The sequence below is a fragment of the Falco punctatus genome (assembly GCF_963210335.1).
Source record: "Falco punctatus genome assembly, chromosome: 5".
In the NCBI taxonomy this organism is placed as follows: Eukaryota; Metazoa; Chordata; class Aves; order Falconiformes; family Falconidae; genus Falco; species Falco punctatus.
The window spans coordinates 54,309,130-54,331,601 of NC_137584.1; the positions used below are offsets into that span (position 1 = coordinate 54,309,130).

The 22,472-nt window shown below is 40.7% G+C and overlaps 1 protein-coding gene across 2 annotated transcripts in view; it reads left to right on the forward strand.

Annotated features, from left to right (window-relative positions):
- The window catches only part of LOC308064920 (uncharacterized protein), a 71,167-nt gene that overhangs the window by 19,775 nt on the left and 28,920 nt on the right, over positions 1–22,472 (forward strand). For both annotated transcript variants that reach the window (XM_080390194.1, XM_080390193.1), the window contains exon 2: positions 7,763–7,978. In XM_080390194.1, coding sequence (XP_080246320.1) covers positions 7,763–7,978 — 216 coding nt within the window. The remainder of the gene's footprint in view (positions 1–7,762; positions 7,979–22,472) is intronic.

The window sequence follows — 22,472 nt, forward strand, 5'->3', positions numbered from 1 at the left end:
CCTTTCTCCTGGCACACTTGGAGGGCTGAACTCTCCATGAATCCAGGCCGTGTTCATCCATACGTGGGTGGAAAAAATGCGCTCTGTTATTCGGCCTCAGCCAGCTTTTTAGTGAGCAGCTTCTTAGCTTGCAGAGAAAGCAGCAAATGATGACTATGCAGTGAGTTGCCCTTCACTTTCCTTTTTAAAATAAAATGTGACTATTAATCAACAAAATGATGTGTCTCAGGGCTCTAGAGGAGAAAAAATAGCTTGAGGTCATTTGACAAACTGATCCTTTTGCTGTGTTGCATTTCCCATGGGACATGACAAATTAAATGTTGAAGCCAGCTAGAGAGTAGTGATGTGTCTCAGTCCCTGTATTAACCAGCCTGCCTCTCATTTACCACTTTCCATTTAAGTAGATGACTGTATACAGTTTGAACAATTGAGTTTTTCATTCCATAATCTCCCTAATTGTAATTTAGATAGGTTTCCTGACAGTCGACCTCAAGGCTGCAGGGGAGATGATTCCAAGAGCTCCTTGTGCACCTAGGGTTTACATAATGGATGAAAATTCAAATCCTGGTCCGAGGTGCAATTAGATAACGCCAGGAAAGGGAAAGAAGGGATCGGATGAACTGCAATCTGAGAAGGAGAAAAGCACATTCGATATCACTGGGAGGCAGAACTAAAACACATGCACATGCACTGACCTAGATCACAGTCAAGGCATTTGATACTGTCTGGTAGGGAAATGAATATCCAGAGACTTTGCAATGCAACATGTCGAGTAAATAGGAGCTGATTGACAGCCATAAAAACCCACTAACTGATGCAAACAGGAACATTCATGAAGATGAAAACTTTAAGTACAGAAGAGTTGTAGCACATAGAGTGGTTTATTCCAGTCCTCCACAAAACCAGGAAAAAAGCCTGTCCAGAGTTTCAGAGGAAGAAAACGGTGCCATACAGAGCATATGGTTGCACAGGCCGTCAGATTAAATTTGATGCTCTTGTGCTGATGGGTGTGATGTTTCAGTGAGGACTGGCTGATAATACTGGTCTTCCAGGCAGATTTCCACAGTTTCCCTTAAGCAATTCCAGCATTCAGTTTACCCTCAGTCCTCAGCAATTGTTTGCAATTTTAGATAACTAATGGCCTATCAAATTTGTCTACGAACTTACACCCTCCTTCTTTCACATTAATATTTACTGCTCCAGAATATGTATCTTCATGCTGTATTGCTAAATCCTACTGAAATCAGTAGTCTGCAACAGGACTTTGTGCAGTAAAGTGACTCTCACATCCACAAAGGGCCTAATCCTGAGAGATGTTAGGTTGCTGCAGAAGGTGCTTTTTCCTTCCCAGTGTATTCAGCACTCTTGAGAGTCAAGCCTTCAGCTGGGAAGCCAGCAAACAACCTTGTCAGTGTCATGAGAAGCACCGGGCTTCCAAAGCCAGAGAGGACACCCTAGGATGGCAGCTGGTGCCATCAGCACCTACTTTCCTCCAGTAAAAGCCACATCTGCATCTGTTGTGGCCCCAGAAAACATGCTGGTGTTCCTCTCAGGGAAAATACTGCTCATGATTACAGTGATGGGGACTGGTTTATGAATACCTGATTAAAGTATAAAATGTGCTGAGCTGACTGATGCCATTGACAACTGAGCCATATGAAATTAAAAGTGTATCTGTTTGCTATTACATAAGAGGAAAAGCCAGGAGTGGAAAAAAAACCTGGAACTTGGCAAATCTCATTTAATCACATCTGGCAATTTTCTAGTCTGAGTGATTATCACTGTTGGATATCATGTTTGTGGAAAGTTGAGCAAACAAAGAAACTAAAGCAAACAAGAGTCAGAAAATAAAGACCCTTTTTAAAAAAAAAAAACTTGCGCACCTTTTTCAATAATATTATAGGTCATACTTGGGAAAAGGGTATTTAAAGTTATTCTTTAAGAACAGTCACATTTCAATTCAGTTTAGCATTAGTGACAGATAGCTACATACTAGAGTAGCGTACAACACTCCTTTGAACTCACTTATCTTGAAAGAATGGAGAAAGTTTTCTCAATTTTTTTTGTGGTCATTGCAAGAAATACAAGAAATATCAAACAACTTTGACTAGCTGCAAAGATCCTTTGGTAGTTCAACAAAACCAAAAGTACAAAAAAATCTTAAAACGTGACAGGTGGAGAGATATGCTTAAGCTTATTCCCAGCCATGAAGGTCTGTGAGCGTGAAGGTGATTGCATTTGTTCCAAACAAATTGCTCTATTTCAAGGCTAAAAAAATTAAAATGCCATTCAACTTGAAAATGTGACACTTTTGTATTTGGAAAAGTTTAAATGGGTTGCTTTGACATCTTCAAAACTCTTTCTTTTCAGAAATTATTCAGGTTAGTAGATACATTAAAGACAGTGATGTTTCACGGATAATTTTGGGCAGCTATCTTTTGCTTGCTTTGAATTTTTTTCTTTCCAAACAAGCAAGGCAAGGGTTCCCTGAAACTTTTTGAACCAACTTCTAGCTAATAGTAGTAAGGTAATATTTGACAAATCTCAAGCCTGTCTGCATGGATGGGCACAGATGATCTCTTGCTCCGCCTTAGAAAATGGCAAGAGACACTAGCCCTGAGCGTGATGGGATGCTGACACACAGCTACTGCACTATGGCTGACTGGAAGCTGCTCAGCTCACACCACCAGCATAGCAGACCCATGTCCATCAGCACAGCCTGAGAGGTTGTACCCTGAAAGAACTCGTGTGGGAACAGTGAATCTCATAAATGCAGGTATAGCTTCAGCAGAAACTGTTGGGCACTCCACAACAGGCATGTAGCAGAAGCAGTTTCTAGCAGAGTTGTTGATGAGAAAAAGGCATAAAGAAACTATAGTCGTGATGGGGCAAAAGAAACTGGGAGCTCTTTCTGTTCTGCTCAATTATAATCTATCCAGATTATTTGAGACACACTTGACGAGTCAGCTGCTTGTACTCTGTAATGGTAGATGAAGTTGTCTGGGGGCTTTAAAAAACCTTCCTTTGGAAATGAAAATATGGAAATCTTCAGAAACAGTTCAGAATAGAATTGCTTCCTGCAGCGAGGACCAAGCTCTAGTTTACTGGTAGATGGATATCATGGTAAGAATAAAAAGATAATGTATTTGAATAATCAAATACTCCTAACATTGCCATGAAGAATTATGCACCTAGCATCATGGTATCTGAGCATCACACAATGTCCTAAGTGACAAACTATTATGTGTTCCTTGTTAATTTGTTTTTGTCAGTCAGGGAAGAAACTATGAGACATTTCTTCAAAACTGTTTTTCTTTTTCTGTGCAATTCAATGTGGGAGGTTTTTTAGTGGAAGTGAATTCAAAAGAAATGAAGCTTTGCACTTTGAAATCTTTAGTGACATTTAAGATAGCTCAAGTCAAACAGACCTAAAGCACTTGTCTAGTGTAAATGTAAATATTAAATATGCAAAAAAATTTGACATCTATTAAGGTTAAAGCCAGACAAAAACCTATAGAGTAGACCTACAATTCAATGACTAATAATAATATATATATAACATTTTAATAAATTTAACTGAGTCATTCTGAAAAGTAATATATAATCTACAAACATCAATAGAAACCTGAGACCTGCATAGCTAAGCCCAGGAAAGTTGTTTTTCTTCAGAAGTCTGCTCTTGGCCTTGCTGCTACAAAGGTGCTGCCAATTCATACTTCCAGTTTCAAATCAATATTTTCAATGCTTTTGGATAGGGATACATGTTGAAAGTCAGTAGTGAATCATTTCATTTCCCACTCAGAGTATTGGTAACAGTTACTACACTTTTCTGTGCATGTTGCTCTGCGTTATCTATGAATTTCAAATGGCAAACAGGCTTTGTCTGCAGAAGGATACTGAGGGGCATTAGTCTGAATTAGCTGAAGATGTGAAATTAGAGGAGATTAATTGAATGTTGTTAAAGTCCTCATGGGCCTTTCAATTCAGAATGAAACCTGAAATTTTAACTTAGATAAATTAAGCTAGTGGGTACAGAATGAATTAAACCCATCTTCATTCTGAACCAAGCCATCCACACAAGGCTTGACTGTGTATTTATCTAATTTGTCCTTGGGCCAGTGGACATTAACACATCCATGTAGGCAAATTCTAAAAATAACAAACACGGCAGCTCTCAGCGTAGCGCGTTGGCACCCAGTGAAGCAGCAGCCCAGGCTCAGCTCCCCTGGAGCGGCTGCTGGGCAGGTCTGGGCGTGCAGGCAGGTGGTGCAGGCGCCTTGGTCAGAGGCGAAGACTTCAGAAAGAAGAAAAACAACTTCCCTGGGCTTAGCTATGCAGGTCTTGGGTTTCTATTGACGTTTGTAGATTATATATTACTTTTCAGAGTGACTCAGTTTATTGAAATATTATGTGTATTTTGCTGAGTCAGCACAGCATCCTGGACTGAGCAGGCATGGCTGGACATACACGAACATGAACTTTACCTGATCCAATGAAGGAAAACTAGAACTGTTTTAAAACTTTTCTCTGCCAGTGCATTTGCACTGTGGGTGTGCTAACCTATTTGAACTGGTTCCAACCAATTAAAAAATTAAATCCTGCTAGTCCATTCAATGTCAAAGCTGGATGCTTCTGAAGTTTTCCCGCCTTAGTTTCCCAAAAACCCTGTTGCATTAAACAGAACAACAATATGACCAGATCATTGTTTGTAATCATACTTCTTTTTCATCTCTCAGTACAGGCTGTAATGTGTCAATAATACGGATCCATCACATGAAAAAATCAGTTTAATCCAACATTTTTAAGTAGCAAAATGTTGTTCAGAGAAAAACATGTGTACCTGAGTTAAAACCAGGAGTCAGCCTGGAATAAACAATAGCAAGAAAAATTGTTTAGGATTCACCCTGAACTCAGGGACCACTTGCTGATGCCAGAGCCGGAAGATGCCACCTACACTCGGTTGTGTGCAGCTTCATAAAATGCACGCCCTGTTACTTTCTTTCACGTTACCATTCACACTGTGGGTGTTCTATAATTTATGATCATTATGCTGCCAAATGCATATTTCATTGCCATTAAAAGGTACAGCTACAAGACCATTTGATACAGGCAGATTTTGCTGTATCAGGAGTACTGAGGTCACATCTTGAACGTTTCTTAATACACAGGCAGGCTAGAGATCTGTAAACGGAAACACAAGACAGTGATACAAGTGAAGCTATAACAGAAATTATTGATTAATGGTGTTGCTGCAAATGTCCTGAATTTGAAATCATAAAACCAAACATCATTGGGTCTTAATGAGACCTCAAACCCAGACTTGCATTTGAATTCCTGCCTGAGTTGATACAGTATGCAATTGAACAGTCTTAAGCAGACGACTGGGCTGTCCCCCTGGAATTTTTAAGAAAAAATGAGCCTGCAGCTTATTGCAGCCCAGGCCCATTGCTACTGTCAGTTTGGTTCTTCTTTCATGCACACTTTTGCACACTGTGTGCACCCATAATGATATAATTGAAGCTGCAGGATGTCAAGGAAGAAAGGCAGAACATGGTCAGAAAACCGATCACCAGGTCTGACTTAAAAAGGACAAAATGAACAGTCATTTAGTCCTCTCAGAATCACATTACATACATTGTATGCTTTCCATAATAAAACTACACTGGAAAATCAAGCGTGGTTTTTTGACCAGGAATATAATTATTCTTTTCAACATACCAAGTTCTGGAATTTGATCAAGACACACAACCATGAATTTACTTGGGGAGAGTAATATATTTAATGATGTGCTTAACAATCATAGAATCAATTATGCTTGGCAAAAATGAATGTGTTTAAAATCTGCCAGGGTCAAAAGATCGGTTTCAAAATATGTTTATTGAAATGAAATCTGAAAAAAAATAACCCCTCCCCCTACAACTTCAACCCACCAACCTGAAGCTAAAAAAGTCTGGATCAGGAAAATGGTGAGCCAACAATCTCTCTGCACTAGTAGGGACTTTAGGAATTATAAAAACAGAGAAGTTCAATAAAAAACATACATATACATTAGTTTTAACGTCCTGGAAAAATTATTCCAACAGAACTTTAAGCACTTGGGTTTCAGTTCTGCAAAATCTGTTACAAAAGCATGCAGACATGGCACCTGTCAGCTATGGCATCCAGACCCTATAGTGAGCAAAAGTGGGGTGGGGCTGACATTGTAGAGATGCTCCAGAGCATGGAAATAGGAGCTGATATCATCCACACAAACTGACGTTGCTGAAAAATGCAAATGGGGAATGCAGTGGGAAGTGGCTCATTTGCCCACAGAAGGACATCTGTTTGCTTGGTTTCCATAGTGAGGAAAGAGAGGTTTTCCTAACCTTGAGATTTTCAGCAGGTCAGCACAGGAGGGCAATTGCAGGTGTTCCACTCACAGAGGAGTCACCATCAGAGGGCTGGTTAGATATGTTTCATTCTGTTTGTTTATCATACGTGTTCCTGGCAACCAGTTGCTGTGATATAGACTTCCACTGTTAATCAAACACTTGGCATCATGCCCATGACTAATGTAACACAAAATGTTTATTTTCCTGATGTAAAGCATCCTGTAATGGCAAATATCATCTCCTAATGAAGCATGGCAGTGCTGAGGCCAAGTTCTTTTTCTGGCTTCCGCTGGGGACACAAGCACTGTACGCCCCAGAGTAAACCCTGCAGCCCTGCCCCACTCCCCTGAGTGGACCAGAGGTGCAGCTCACAGAGCAAAGAGTTGCCTCCTGTCAATAGGAGGCTGGTGGGGCTGTCAGCTCTGGCTGTCTCTGCCTTCCCCCTCTGGGCTGGTAAAACGTGTCCCGATACACCCCTATCTATCCTTCACATTCAAATGAGAGTTTTGATCAGAGTGAGTGCAAATATAGCACAGCTTATATAGTGGTCTCTTTGCTTTCACAGTACAAAAGGACTTGGAGAAAGAGCTCAGAAAAGTCTCTGACTCCTCACTTATCTTGTTAGAAAATCCAATACTTTTGACTCACATGGCAGTAAAGAGACAGTCACAGAAGTGAAAGGAAGAGCAAACAAAGCGCACAAGGCTGACATCGTGCCGTGCGAGTGCAGCAAATTATGTTTGTAAATACCGTCCCTCCTGCTGTAGTGCACTGGGTCCTAGCTGGGGAGCTGCAGAGACAAGGAGAAGGCAGGGGGAGGCAGGTTAGAGGAGTCGGGGTCAAAATCTGGGTCAGGTCAACATGAGAAACTGACTCCTGAAGGTAGTGACAAGAGGCACAGAAAAGGCTGAGATAGTATGTGAAGTCAGAGATGAAACCAAAGATACTGCTGTTGAAAAAGGACGGCAGAAAGCTTACAGTATTTCTGTTATATACCTGCAAAAACAGTCTGCTTTCTCTCCACAGGGGGAATCGAGTTCTCTAGGCTGGACATACTTGCTTTGGGTAGTTATCTTTCTCTTCTTAGAAGTCTACCATATATTTTAATATCTTTATAAAGCCTGAAAACTTTGTATTGTAGGTAAACTTATGGCAGACTTGCACAAAGCAGCAAATGATTCCCAATATACAGAGCCTGGCTACGGTGTGTGTTCACACATGCACCCTGACATGGCTTAGTACTTTCTCCTACAGAAAACCGATCCTGACTGTAGATGGTATCTGATTTTTTCCTCCAGTCTGTGCCTTTATCCACAGCAGAAACCCTGCTGCGCCATCCCAGCTGCTGCCATAGAGCGAAGAGAGTCCATCACCTCTTTATGTTTTGGCAGGTACGAAGGTGGATTAAGAGCCCCATGGTCAGCGTTGAAAAGCACCCACATGCCAGCCTCAAATACCCAGGGTCCACTGTGATGCATTTACCTCCAGGGGATTCGGAGCTCGAGCCTCCGCTGTGCCAGACCTGCCTGAGCGACCATCCTTTCCAGCGAGGGATTGCTCCCCAGGAGGCCGAGTCCTGCTCCTGGGAGAGCCAGAGAAGCAGTAAAGTAAGCCGGTCTTTCCTCCCCTAAACTTTGTTTACATGTTTCACATTGATAACGGGTCTGTACTTAGGAGATTGTGCTTCCCTCAGAGAGAGGGCACTCTCCGAAAGCTCTGCTGATCCAGGCTGCTGTGCACATCTGGGCTCTGCTTTCTACCTTGAACTTTGATACTCACAGACAGCAGGAGAAGCAGAGGGTTTTTCACTGAAGTGCTGTCATGTAGTCACACAATATTTGAACAGATTAGTATAACACTAGGTAGTATTTTACCCTGTTTTACAGAAATTGAGCTGTGAAGAGGTGGCATTATCCTTCCAAGATAATGAAAAGGATCAGGACTTGTTAATTTTTTCCCTTCTGCCCCACAATTACAAGACGACCCTTCTTCCCCCACCCTGTCCCAAGCCATATCTAGCTTTCTCTTTAGGAACAAGTATTTGGCTCGGGGAGTTTTCCCAGGCAGGAGGTGAATGATTCAGTGGGTCCTTTAAGCAGGAGGGAAACTCTGGTTTGCCTTGAGTCATGCCGGTATGCTGTAAACGACAGCATCGTTCTGCATGTAGTACTGGCCAGTTGCATACAGATCTGAAGGTGGCAAAACTGTAAAGGCTGAGATGAAAATGGTCAAGAAGGGGCTTTTCTGAGGCAGACCTCGGACCTTTCATTCATCATTCACCTCCACCTAATCCCCGTAGAGAAAAGCCAAAGACAGAACAGAAAGTTTTGCTCAGAGCCCATCATCCCTGACAGAACCATCCCTGCCTGGAAACTGTGCACAAGAAAAGGAGACAGGTGTAGAAACATAAAAGCAAACAAATAAGAATCTTTCCAAGTACAAAGCAGAGCAAATGTGACAAGGCATTTATCAGAGCCTTAGCACACAGCTCACAGCAGAAACTTTTTTTCACGCTACATCTGCTGCATTTTTAAATAGGGAAATTCAAACAGAAGGTTTGTCCTGTGCACTTCAGAAATCCAGCACTGGTGAAACATATGCGCAAGCAGAGGAGCTAATTACTCTTCCATTTTACTTCATTAAGAAGATTAACTCTGCTCAGGCTGAAACATTAAAAAATGAAAGCACTGAAGATGGAAGGTTCTGCAAATCCTTTGCCTTGCTGTAAATCACATGTACTCCTGTGCAGCTGTAGGGCCTCACGACTGATTTCCATTAGGTTTTACGTGCATATGGGATAGATTTGGCTGAATGCAGATTCCCCCAGACTTCTCTCAGTCTCCTTACTGCAGGCAGCAGAGAGGCTGCTTACTCAGCAGCTGGAGTCTGCAGCAAAAGGGATATTTTGCACGCTGCTTTAAAAATGTCGTCTGGCGAAAGACTCCTTGGATAAAGCTACCCTGCATAAGGAGTCTTTTAAGTAAGTTAAAGCACAGAGTCTTTGATGTGATTAAATGTAAGGTCACTGCCTCTTTCTCTACAGTAAAGTCAGGCAGGAAGCTTTTAATAATAAAGGCTGAAGGAGCTCTGTGTCTGACCTTTTCCAAGTTTAAAGAGAGTTGTGGGTGAGATTCTGTTCAGGGGTTACAAATGGCACAAGCTGCATAAATGTGAAATAACTCCCTTCACTTTAAACCAATGAACTTGAACAGAGACAGTCCATATTTCAAGGAGAAGAGAATGTAGTCTCTGTTAAATCAGCAGGGAGCTTGGAGTGCACCAGTTGTCTCTCCTGGCTAATTCTTGTCTCTTTTTCCCCATTACTCTTCCTTCTCTGCTTTTCAACACATACACGGGTCCTACTGACCCTGTCTTTTTGCTCAAGGGCAAATTAATTCAAAAAGAAATCAGCTGTGAAATACTATTAAAGGTTTATTCTAGGCAACAAGCTTTCTCTGACACATTTCAGGCTATTCTGATCAGTTTGAAAAAGGCCTTATAAAAACCAGCCTGATTAAACCACAACACCCAAGGGAGCACGTGTCTGTATTCCTATTCTTATTCAACACAAAACCAGAGAAAAAGATCATTATTGCTTGTTTACTGTGATGGTAATTATGTAGTGGAATCTCAAAAAATTGACTTAACATAAATAAGATTATATTGAAACTGAAAGTATTTAAAATAATGAGATTTTTTCTTATGATACGCTTCCATTTCCACCTCCCCAGGCTTTTCTATTAAGGCGTGTGTCTGTTAGAGTTTATAAATGATTACTGATGTAACCTCTACTAAGTCTCCTCTATTGTTTGTATGCTAGTGTATTATCTCTGTATTTTTATGTTTTTTCGCATTGTATGTGGTGGACTAGATAATTTTCAAGCATTGACAGAAAACCATGCTAATTTTCACATGACTGACTTACATAGTTACATTACTGTTTTTTGCAACCAATGTAGATTAGTTATATGGAAGCTTATATCTGCTGTACCAGTGTAAGAACTGAAACCCTAAGGGCTTTGGACCACTGCCAGGGTAATGATTTACAATAACTATTCGTCACTTTTCCATGTCTATCTATATACTTCATGTTGCATAAAGCTCACTGGCTTGATGAGGAGGGTAAATTTCCTTTCAAAATAAATTGACGTGCTGTACGATGAACACCCCATGTAAATAAGCTGGTTTTGAAAGAGAGGGCAAACCACCTTTTAGACCTGCTTAGCAGTCTACTAAATAGGGAGACGGGAACATGGTGAAATTTTGATCTGATTTATATCTCTCAAGAGAGGGTTTACCAAAGTGGGTTGTTAGGGGTGAATCGTACTTACCAAACTGGGTTGTTAGGGGTAAATCATACTCATATACACAATCTGCATGATCTGTATATGCTGCTTACACTGTATTGTTATGCCCTTGTTTCAGATCTTTCTTTAAATAAGCAAAAGATAACAGACCTTGTTGGTGAGCTCAAAATATCTTCTTTTTTTCTCAAACAGAGCCAACAGCTAGGTTTAAGGCTTGTTCTGTTCTTTCCTCTTTGTCTAAAAAAGCTCCTGCTACCCTATCTATTAGCTGGCATTTGTCCTGAAGCACCACAGACACATCCATTTAGTAGACCGAATCCATGAATATTTGGAGCTGTCTTTTCTTTCCAAAGATAAAAAAAAAAAAAAAAAAAAAAACAAAACAAAAAAAAAAAAAAAAACACACCAGAAATGTGCTGCCCCTAGCTAAGGGATGAGAGGGGAAGAGCAAACTAACGTGTTTACTCCATTTGAGCAATGTGAGTTCATGTTGCTGGGAGCATCTCTGTGTGTCCAGTGCAGCCGCCACTGTGTGACTGGGGGCTCGGGGTGCTGAGCAGAGTGCTGAGCCCACCAGCCCCAGGAGGGATTTATCCCCACATCAGGTGCAATACGGTGGGTCTGGCAAAGGGTTTTGGTCTCTTCACCCTCTCTTGCCACTTCTGTGGCGCTGGCAGTAGAAAAGAGAGAGAGGCTGCTGAGGGAGCTGCCCATCTTCCTCCACCTGCCATGGTACATCCATGCCTGTTGTCTTTTGTGAAAGAGCATCAGGAAAGTCTTGCTTAGAGCTGCAGGGAATTTAATGCTGCCACCATTTTGGACAACTCCTTTGCATCTCGTTAGAAGTTACTCTCAAAGACACTCTTGGATCACACTGTTAGAACAGAAGGAATTTATTATACTATTAAAAACCATTCAAAGCTTCTGTCTATAGGAGAGCTCTTGATTTCAGTCAGATTTCACTTTACCATATTTCAAGTCTTACTTCAGAGATGAGGAATACTGAAAAAAATATACCCAAGCTAAAGGCTGGCAATTATTTGAGACAGTTCTACTTATGACTCTCCTATAAATAACCTACAGCTTCTAGAAACCTGCATTTGAAATGGGGTAAGAATATGTTTCAGGTGAAACACCTTGTGTAAAGGGGCATCATAAAAATACGTGCCTTTTAATGGACTAGGAAAATGTGGAGATGAGAAAAAGAAATATCTGACTAGCTCTCTGTAAAGAAAGGGTTTGGTGACAGACCTGGTTGGGCTTTTTAGGGAAAGATGGTTTTCTCACACATTTTGGATAAAAAGCCCTCCTACATTTAATGATCCGCATGGCAATGAGACACCATGTGACTTACATCCTGATAAGTGCTAGTTAATACACAAACATATGCACATACATAACAGAAATAACTGAAATCCAGAAAGCCCAGTATGGGACAATTGATCCTAGAACCAATATATGTGAAAAGTGCTGCAATAAAACATGATTTGGAAAATAAAAGTAGGTGAAAAAGGGAAGTTCAGAATTGTTCAGTGAAATCAAATCTGGAGAGGACTGTAGAGGCTTTAATAAACCTAGGCAAATTAACAACCTGATGGCAGATTACACTGGATAAAGACAGAAACACAGTAATTTGGTGGAATAATTAGAACTACTCAGTACACACTGCAGAGCCTTAAATTAACTGTGATTACTCTAGAAAGCAGCCCTGGGTGCCACGGAGGGTAGCTCACTGAAGACCTCAGCTCAGGGTTAGCGCAGAAGGTCAATCCCACACCCAGCAATGCAGACAGTACCCATTTGGTGAGCCCTCCATTCACTGAATCTACTTCTGCCCCATAGGGAGGCACATGGGAAAGGATGCAAAATAAATATACATAGTGTGGGTGAGGACAGATCAGCAATACCAGGGCAACAAATGCCTGGGAAAGGCCTCAAAGGCCAAGCTATATTCTTTCCCTTCATCTATATAATGAGATCCACTTTGAGGTGGCTGGTAGAGGCCCTGGTAAGTAGGATCCTTTGGTAAGAGATTGCTAAAGAGCAAAGGACAAAGAGGCCAGTGGTCCCATGAGCCTACAGCTCAGGCTGACATTTGGTGTGAGAAACTGTGTCGTCTTGGCGCATGCTGGAATCTCCCCCTGCAGTGATTTGGGAAACACTTCTGAAGATCATCTCAGTGAGTTTTCATTTCCCTTTTGTCCCTTCTTGCAACCAGGAAAAGCTGTCAACAGGAAAATAATCATATTCTTAAACTCATTCGAGAAAAATTATGGCTCTTTACTTGTTTGCTCCATTGCAACTGTGAAATAGTAGGAATATGTCTGGAAGGCAAAAATGAAAAACAGTTTAAAGGTTTCCATTAAAGCTAACATATAGCACAGATACAATGAGAAAATTTTCTATGGTATAAAAGACTGAATATTATAAGCAGACTTTAAACGTAAGAGTTACAGGGATCTAGAACTGTCTGTCAAAACAGAGGAGTCAAATTTATTTACAGCTGGAGTTTAGTGTATTCATGTGTAGGATGTTCTTGCCTTTACACTTTGTTACTCCAGCTTTCAGAGTATATTTTGCTACATCCTCTCAGACTGGAGGATGGGGGCTTATCCCACTGAGTTTGGGAGCCATACCTTGTACTCATAAGAGTGACGTATATAGAGAGAATCTGTCAGACAACCCTGTTTTCAATGCTCCATGTTGTATTAACAAGGATACTTCCAGCATAATTCAAAGGAAAAATATGTTAAAACCAGCAAAGGAAATATTTGTATACTACATGTAACTTAACTTGAAAATCCACAACTACTGAAACTCCGTAGCTTCTTTGACTATTTTTTATATACAAGTAAACCCAGTCATCATATTCTGCTCCAGAAATGTATTCTAGCACTGTCCGAAAATGAAAGAGAATTTTAGAGAAGCAAGCGGTTCAATATGAGCAATTAGAACAGTAAAGAAGATATTTTGTACTTCTCTCCATTCAGCAACTTCTGGCTGCAGAAGGTCTGTATTTTCTGTATCATCACAAGTTGAAGTTGTAGCTTAGTCCTGCAAGTTGACAGTCTCAAATGGAAAACTTATTTTCACCAGCATAGCTTACAGCTATTTCCTAAATAGTTGTTTCTAGCTGACTGCACTAAAGCTCTTTTAGCTATTGATATAAATGTGTCACTAATGGGGTTTTGATGGAATTTGAAATTGAGTACATTTGAATACATATCTCTACCCATAAGCACAGATTTACGTACCTCCCAAAAGGTGTCTGTACTTTAGGAATTTGGTCATGCGTATATCTGAAGACCAGTGACTCAAATGTGATTTTATTGAAGATTCTATAGCTTTAGCAAGATGAAAAGCAATCTTAGATTTCTGTGTTGCTCAGATTTCTCAGCAGCTGTGAGAATCAGCTGTGAAAGCAACACACAAGTGAGGTGGGAACAAGCTTTGTTTCAAGGATTAAATCTAAATGCAGTACGTACTTTCATGAGTTTGTAATGGATTGATATAGGGTTATTATGGATAATATTTATTTAGACGAGTAAAAAATGTTTAACACAAAAGCGTTTTCAAATGGAAATGGCAAAGCACAGTTTGCAAATGCACAGGCTAAAATTATGTGTAATTTCAGTGAATGGCAAAGACTGAATAGCAGACAATTGCCTGTGGGGGTTTTTATGGTCCCAACTGACAAAGAGAATGTCTGTGTAGCATAGAGCATATAAATCAGTTCCATGACTCAAAGAAATGATGTGATACATCATCTGCTTTACAAATATGCAGTGAGGCAGTCAGTCATTTGTACATCCATCACAGGTCTGTTCAAGTGCCACACATTTAGTAAATTAATTGGACAAGTCAATATCAAAACCTAAAAATATGCTCTCCTTCTTTTTGAATGCTGGTTCAACACTACTGAAAATAATAAAAATATCTCCTATTTTCAAGAAACTGATTGTCAAGGGTTTTCCCTGAGGACATCTGCAGCTGGAAAATGATTTATTGTAATGATTTATTTCCACAGGGTTTCCATAATACCTGGATTGGAAATGATATCTCTTTCGCTCTCTTTTTTTTAATTATTTTTATTTTTAATACGGTATTTATCTAGCACCCTTTGCATTCAGAGTTCTAAATGACTTTGCTGACAGTCATAGGGATCAGAGAAAAGTATTCATTTCTACATCGGTGGTAGTAACCAGCAAATACCCAGCACAGTGGGTGTGAGGAATTTGGGCCAGACACAGTAGACCAAATTTCTGTTTGGTTTTGTCCTGTCATGCAGGACAGACAAGGCTCATTTCTGATTAGCAAGTGGTCAGACACATAAGGTCAAGAGGTTTGCTTGCTAGGATGCAAAGATGTTCTCTCTTCAGAATCCTGCTTCTGGCAATATTTAGTACCTAATGTCAAAGAATAAAGTGAACAAAACCAGTCAAACACACTTTGTATGAAAAAACATATTTTTTTACAACCTAATGCTGCGTTAGATCCATTTGGTTTTCAAAGGTTATATTTCACAGGGACAACTGGAGTTGCTCTCCTCTATTGGAGTTTGATTTTAATCTGGTTATTGCCCATCTTGTAATCATTCCCTCAGTTCATTTTGAAGATAATTCAGTGCTTCATAGTAGATAAATAAAGGAGTCTGTTGCACTGTGTGACAAGGTCATAAAAACAATCTGACAGGCAATTAATACTCCTCTCTTTAAGAGTAACAGCACTGAAGATAAAGCAAATCTATTGCATGTGTGCACACAAGACTGTGTAAAGACAGCTAAAGCCCAGGTCTGTAAACAGCTGAGTACGACAACACCAAATTCAAGCCCATCCATCAAGGGAGCAATAAGCCATGTTATAACATGGTCAGGGACTCCAGGGCTGCACAAAGTCCGGGGGATGTAGAGGGCAGGAGCAGCTGCAGGGCCACCCCTGCCACCTGGCCAGGGCAGGGGCAGGCTGCATGGAGCCCAGCGGTGAGCTGAAGCCTCCTTGACTTTCCCACTCCTAAACAGCTCCTCCCCTGGCCAGTTTGTGTGGCCTCTTCCCCATCAAGGGTCGTTTCATGGCCTGCCTAAACCGTGCTTTTGAGGATCAGCAGGAGTTAGTTGTGTATGTCATTTCTCTCTAAAGAAATGCATCTCTGACCAAAAAAACATGTTCTGTAAAGAAAAGCTTGTTTCTTCCTCTGGCTACTCTGTATGCATCAGTCTGTCTATCCCAAGAAGCCACAGATATCACAAGACATCCCAAGTGTCTTGGTCAGTATAAGTAACACAGTGAGTAATTTTGTTCTCCTCTCAGCATTGCAACTGTTGCATTCCTTTGCGGTTTATAACAAGTATCACTATTTTTCTGTCTAGAACTCCCAGATAACCTTTTAAGTAGAACTTTCCTCTTTGCACAGAGAGGTTCTAATTGGCGAAGACCTCTATAGTAAAGTCATGCGTTCCCTAAATCCTATTATAATGTTAGTTAATGCAGTGCATGCTGCTCATTTAAGGTAATTTAATGCAATTCCCAGATCCCAGAACTCCTCAGTGTCTCCTGTCTTAATACACTGTACTTGCTCTGTATTCAATTATACCCTTTCCATTTTCTGAAATCTTTTTCCCTCTCTGAATAGTCAGCACAGGATGTTCTAAAAGAGTTTCTGTAATGCACTTGAATTTGAGATGCGTGATAAGTCAACTTTTTTGACCATTGGCATTAATGGAAAGATAATTATTTCCAAAGCAACAGTGCAGCTGCTTTGTACAGCCTATATTGTATCACACCATATTGGCATTACCATTAAAATAAAAAAATCCTGTTCAGACTCATAACAGTTACACTATTTCAAAATTATGTTGGAGCCTTACTGGCAAAGAAGGCACTGGTTTTAACATCCCTTGCTAGTTTTGTGTAAGTTGAGGAATTAATTTTGGAGGAGCTAAATATCACATTTTCCTGATAGAGAGCTCTGTAGGGGAGGGTCATCCTATCTGACATCTATAAAAATCACTTGAGTCTGGAAGAAGAGGGAGTCAGGCCCATGGAACTTCTATAGATTAGAAATGACCAGTTTTAAGGAACTGAAAAGTAATCCAAAGCCTTCTAATTAAGAAATCCTTAGCAGTGAGCTGTCACGTGAAACCATGTGGGGTTTTGCTTTCCTGTGCAACTAAGTATTTTCTTATCTTTGCAGATAAATTTATTTACAGACAGAATTAAAAAAAACCCAAACAACACCATACCAAAACTACAACCACCAACCCCCCCAAATGTGTTAATTCCAATAAATGTTTTACAAGTGGTGTGACAGCACCTGATGACAACACCTGCTTTCTGAAGCAGAATCTATTGCCTACAGTGAAATACTCAAGTCTTCTACATTGCAGAGACAGACTTAAGTGCTCCAGAATAGTGCTGAGCAAGCACATAGAAAATGCAAAAAAGAGGCTAGAGGTATTTCCTTAAACCGTGAAGAAGGATTAGCATGCAAGAATGGTCTTCAAGAGAATGCCTGCCCTTGAAAGAGCTGCTAAGAGTGGGTACCTCCCACATATTATTGCTGAAAGTGTGAAGTGAAAGTCTGAGGAGAGCAAAGACTGCAATTTAGATATCTTTTAATATCTGGTAGGTGCAGAAAGCGAACACCTCTCCACTTGCAAAGCATCTTCTAACTACTACTCAGTAATAAGCTTGTGAAAGCGGAGGGTACTGTGAATGCCTCCTTTTGCAGCTGCATCACTCTGTAAGAGCACACACAAAACCTGGTAGCCTGCTCAGACCCTGGGTAGCCTGCCTGAACACCCTTCCAGGTTGTGATTCCTGGGCTCTAGTCACTGCTGGAAGGATTATTTGTGTGTTAAGGAGTTGCAGGATGATGCGCTGTTGTAGCTGAGAAGGAAACCTACAGCTCATGTCTGCTTCCCAAGGTCTGATTCTTGAAAGTGACCAGATTTTACTATCAGGCATGCAACTCCATTTCAGGCAGCCTCATGGAAAGCAGAGCAGATTTGATTTCTCTGGGTTGGAAAGGCATTAAAACAAGACCTGTCACAACCAGAGCATTTATTGTCAGGCCTGAGCTTTTACATAGAACCAGGGATTGATGTCCTTGAGATGCTCTTCAAAAAAACCTATTCTTAAAGGAATGAATTAGCTAATACTGCCCCTCTATTGTCAGTGTACTGGCTGTTGTTACCCTTACTATGAAGCATCTAGCGCTCCTAAAGAGGAACCTGCAGAAGTACCTATACACTTAGTTACAGGTTGTACCCTAGAAAACAGATGTCTAAAAGCTAGCATTATTAAGATGACATTTTGTTTCTTAAGGGTTTCTTTTTTCTTTTTTTGGGTTTTTGGTTTTTTTTTGTTGTTGTTGTTGTTGTTGTAATCTAGCTCACAGGAACTGAAGCTCTTTGAGAGATATTTTGGCTTAAAAAGCAGCCCTTTCATCAAAACAATTCCCCAAGCCCCAAGATACATCTACTGAAAGAAAAATATAGCTGCATGCAAAGCCAAATGCATACAGAAATACAACACAATCCTTTTTTCTACATAATAAATGACAGCTATTGAGGGAACAGCTACAGATGAAAAGAACAAACTTGCTTTCTTTTCAAAGTACCAAAGGGAAATGCATGAAACAATGAAACTGTTGAGTAAGACTCTGTCAAGATAAATATCATATATCTGAAAAGAAAAGTATCTTTAAAATCCGATTACTTATAACTGGAAGAATTTCAGAAATCTGTGTACCTTACTTCAATCACCGGTTGTTTTTGTCAGAACTGAAAGTCCAGAGTTTTTCTGTTTAGCTTTGCTTTTATATTGCTGTACATCACTGAAATGTTACAAGGTTTTCAGTTCCAGCTGTCTCTGAAGGTGGCTTTCTTTTTTAAATTCAGCATGTCAGTAAACTATGCTTATTATATTCCTAATATACCAAATTAACATTGTATATAAATATTTGGGTTGATTGTGTATATTGATACTGGCAAAGTTGTCAGAAGTGACTAGTAATTTTAGGCACTTTGACTCCTAGATGCACATGTACCAAGCTGTTCTTTAAAGACACTGCAGAAGGTAAGAAATACCTCTCGTGTGCCAGGGATCTGTGTAAGATCTCAAGCCAGGATCTCAGAAACTGGGACACTCAGAGCTGGTAGTGCCTCTGGGAACTCTTGCTCATTATGTCTCATAATTGAAGCTATTCGGCAGTGACCTTCAGGGAAGACAAATTTTAAAGGGAAATTCTCTATATCATTCCCCTCTGTAGGAGCGCACAAGGCAATACCGTGAACAGGGGGCATCTGTTCTGCAGTGAAGCTCTTTAGTAATAAGTATTTTTTACTGTTGCCTTTTGTTTCATATTCCCTTTAGATAATACAGCAACTTCAGGGGCAGGGTGGGGGTGGGGTGGGGATTTTCAAATTCTTCAACTTTAATCAATGCAGTTTTGTCGTGAAGAGGAAATAGAGAAATTTCTGCCAGTACTGTGTCAATCAGTGTGATCTGTAGAGCAGAAGTCCCATGCATGCTCCTTGTGCAAGCAGATCAGAGGAAATGGAGCTGACAGCCCAGCAAGCAAAGTTCTTATCACAGGTTATATGGCTGTTGACACATGACACATTCAGGATATCGCTTCACATATGAACTGCAGGGTAACTTTCCACCCTGATAAGCGCTACTTAATACTTTCCACACTCTACAGTTTTGGGAGGACTCTTTGAAAATAAGTAACCGGGCATTGATCCCTGGAAGGCATGGATACACCATAAATGATTGCAATGCTCAAGTAAATCCTCTTTCACAATGTGCCTCTTGTAGGATTCTGCGTTACACTGGAACATGAAACCCAACTGCAAATCGGCCATTTCCTGAGCTAGTTACAGCCCAGTCCCCTGGTTTCAATCCAGGGCTTTGCCTCTGCATTTGGAGGAGCATTTCCCACCTAATTCAGAAGACACCCTACTGAGATATCTGGCTCCTCCTTGTCCTCTCAGGCTTGCCTGTGGTGACAGTGTTTGCAATCTTTACCCTCTTTGTCCTCTCACAGCTAAGGGGTTGCTGCTGTAGGCTGTGAATCTGTGTTTTTACCACATTAGCACACGCTGAAGACCGTGCTGAACCTATCACTTGCCCCAGCCTATAAGTGGAGGAGCACAGGAAAAAGGCAATTTGGACACTCTCCAAGTCTCTTGCTGCAAAATTCAGATTGTATCAGTGCCATGCATCCCATTAGCAGCCTGATTCTCCCCTACATTTCATTGCAGCAATACCGAGAAGAGTGGAAATAAGACCTAGAGAAATTTTTGTAGATATATTTTCCTTAACCAGCTGTCAGCAGATCTTTAGAAGATGCTGTCCCTTTCTTAGTTTTGCAAAGAACTTTGGGGGGGGGGGGGGGGAGTGCCAGTGACCTCACAGAACACTTGTCAATATTTTTTTCTTTCAGCAAAACTGCTGTGTATTCTTAGTTTTGAATCTTCTATGTCTTGGCAGCAGCCGTGTGGTGAAGCTGATGGTAACAAACTTGTTCAATTCTGTCACAACCTCAAAATCTGTTTGGCTCCAGCTTGACTGTTGCCAAATTTGTGTGGGTTAGGATCATATTCTATCATTTCACTAAGAATGCTGTTTCAGTGACTTTGGGGGAGAAACAGGCTTTTCTTGGATGAAAGCCACAATTTTTAAATCAATTAATCCTCCTGATGGCCTCAGTGATAATGGTGGAAGATTGGTTATGGTACATCTGCTTTAGAGTTCTGTGGACAGCTGGAAAGAAGACCACCTGTGTGATGTACGTATCTTTTGGAGGAATGGAAAAACTGAATCCCTGACTCTCTAAGCACAACTGGGAACTTTTCATCAGAGAGGTGCATAGCTGTGAAAGTGCACACGACCAACCAGCATTCCCATATCTGATTAGGTAACTGTGAAAGCAAGTGAATACTTGTACTGTGAAAAAAGGAGCAACTGCCTTCCGGAGTTGCAGTGACTGTTTATGCTTATTAGCATGTTAAATATTTTCCAATTTAATAAGTCCCCTTTTTCTTGGTGCTGTGACTAGAGATAAAGTGAGTTGGATGAGAAAGTATAAACACGTCCAAAAGACCTGTTTTGGTGCTTTTATGATTTGCAATAGACATGAAATATCCTTTCTTCCCTTACTCCTTAAAACTCATGGCTACAGACAGTCCACAGCAGCAGAGGCTTAGGACCAACACATATGCTAAGTAGGCATGCAAGTAGTTGCATATTAAACAGTACTGAACCTTTATGTTGAAACTTTGGCCACCATGTGCCAGCCATTTTGTGCAATATCAAGTCTTGTTAATAATCACACCATCAAATATCAAACTGTGAAATGTTCAGAAATAAGACCCTTTGCAAATACAAAGCCAGATTGCAAGGACCACGCAGGCCCTGTTCATTCCTCTCTTAAAGTCTGTCTTGTGGGTGGAAACTGGAGCAAAGAAATAGGATTAAAATCTGATTTAAACAAGGTTCCAGTCAAACTGGATGTTGCTGCATGGCTGACCAGTGCAAACAACATCAATCCAGATATGAACTATGTTTGTATAGAACTTCATAGCTTAAGTTCATCAATTTATTTCTTGGGTAGAATGAAGTTTTGGAGTTTATTATCTACACCAACAGTATCTCCAAGTCATGTCTTAATGCCAACATGTATGTTTATACTAACATGTGTTGTGTTGAAACCAGGGTGGCTGACAGCAAGTGGAGGGAAGGATAGGATGCTGGGCACCTGCACTGCCTGGCCAGCCAAACTCAGGAAAGCGTTGGAAAATGATCCCAGTATTGCTAACACCGGGTAAGCCCATACTGAAGTCACTCAAAGGATGTCACAAATGCTTTTGTGGCCACATACATCATGAGAGATTTTCTGACACGGTGCTGAAAGCACACCACCCCATTATGCTCCCCAGTGCTGGGAGCTTCCTTGGCACCAAGCCATTGTTATGCAGGTAGGGGATAATGCCTTGACAAGCACTGATGCAGTGGACATAAATTGCATACAGACTTCATCTAACCTACATGAGTGACACCGCCATTTTTGGCTCCTGTCATGAGACCCAGAAGAAACCCACTGATAAGAGCTAATCATGCCCCTGACATAGCCATAGACTATTTGTGCAAGTTATATCCGTTTCTTTTCCTGTTTCTAAATGGCAAACAACAATCACTGCCCTCTTTATCAGGCCAGTATCACTCCACCTCCACCACCTCTTGCAAAATGTGGGTGTAGAATAACATGGGCTTGCAATAGTTGCATACAATTCCATTTCAAGTTTTGTACACACACACCAGACAGAGATGGCATTATGTAGACATCCGTTTATATCCCCTATACAGCTCAACTGTAATGACAGAAATAAAGGTTTGCTTCATTTCTTCCTCTGAACACACATGCAACTAACATCGCAACCTCCAATGAACCTAAGTAAAAAGGACACATTTTACTAATTTGCTTTCTTTCCCTGCAGATGTTTGTAACAGAGGTCAGGCAGTTAAAATGTCAATTGATTTTTCACATTCTCTGTGAATGAAGCTATTGCTTGTGCCAGCTAGAATATGTCCTTTCATTTTTCACCCCAAGAGGTAAACCCTGAAGACAGAGTGAGATTTCCATTGTCTTAAACAGAGAACAGGATCGATTCCTCACTACGTCACTGAGCAGTCAGAAATTATACGGAAATATAATTTAAAGTACAGCTCAGGTAGACAGTGACTCTCCAAATTCTGCTTATAACCACCCTCGTTTCCTTTTTATTTTCAG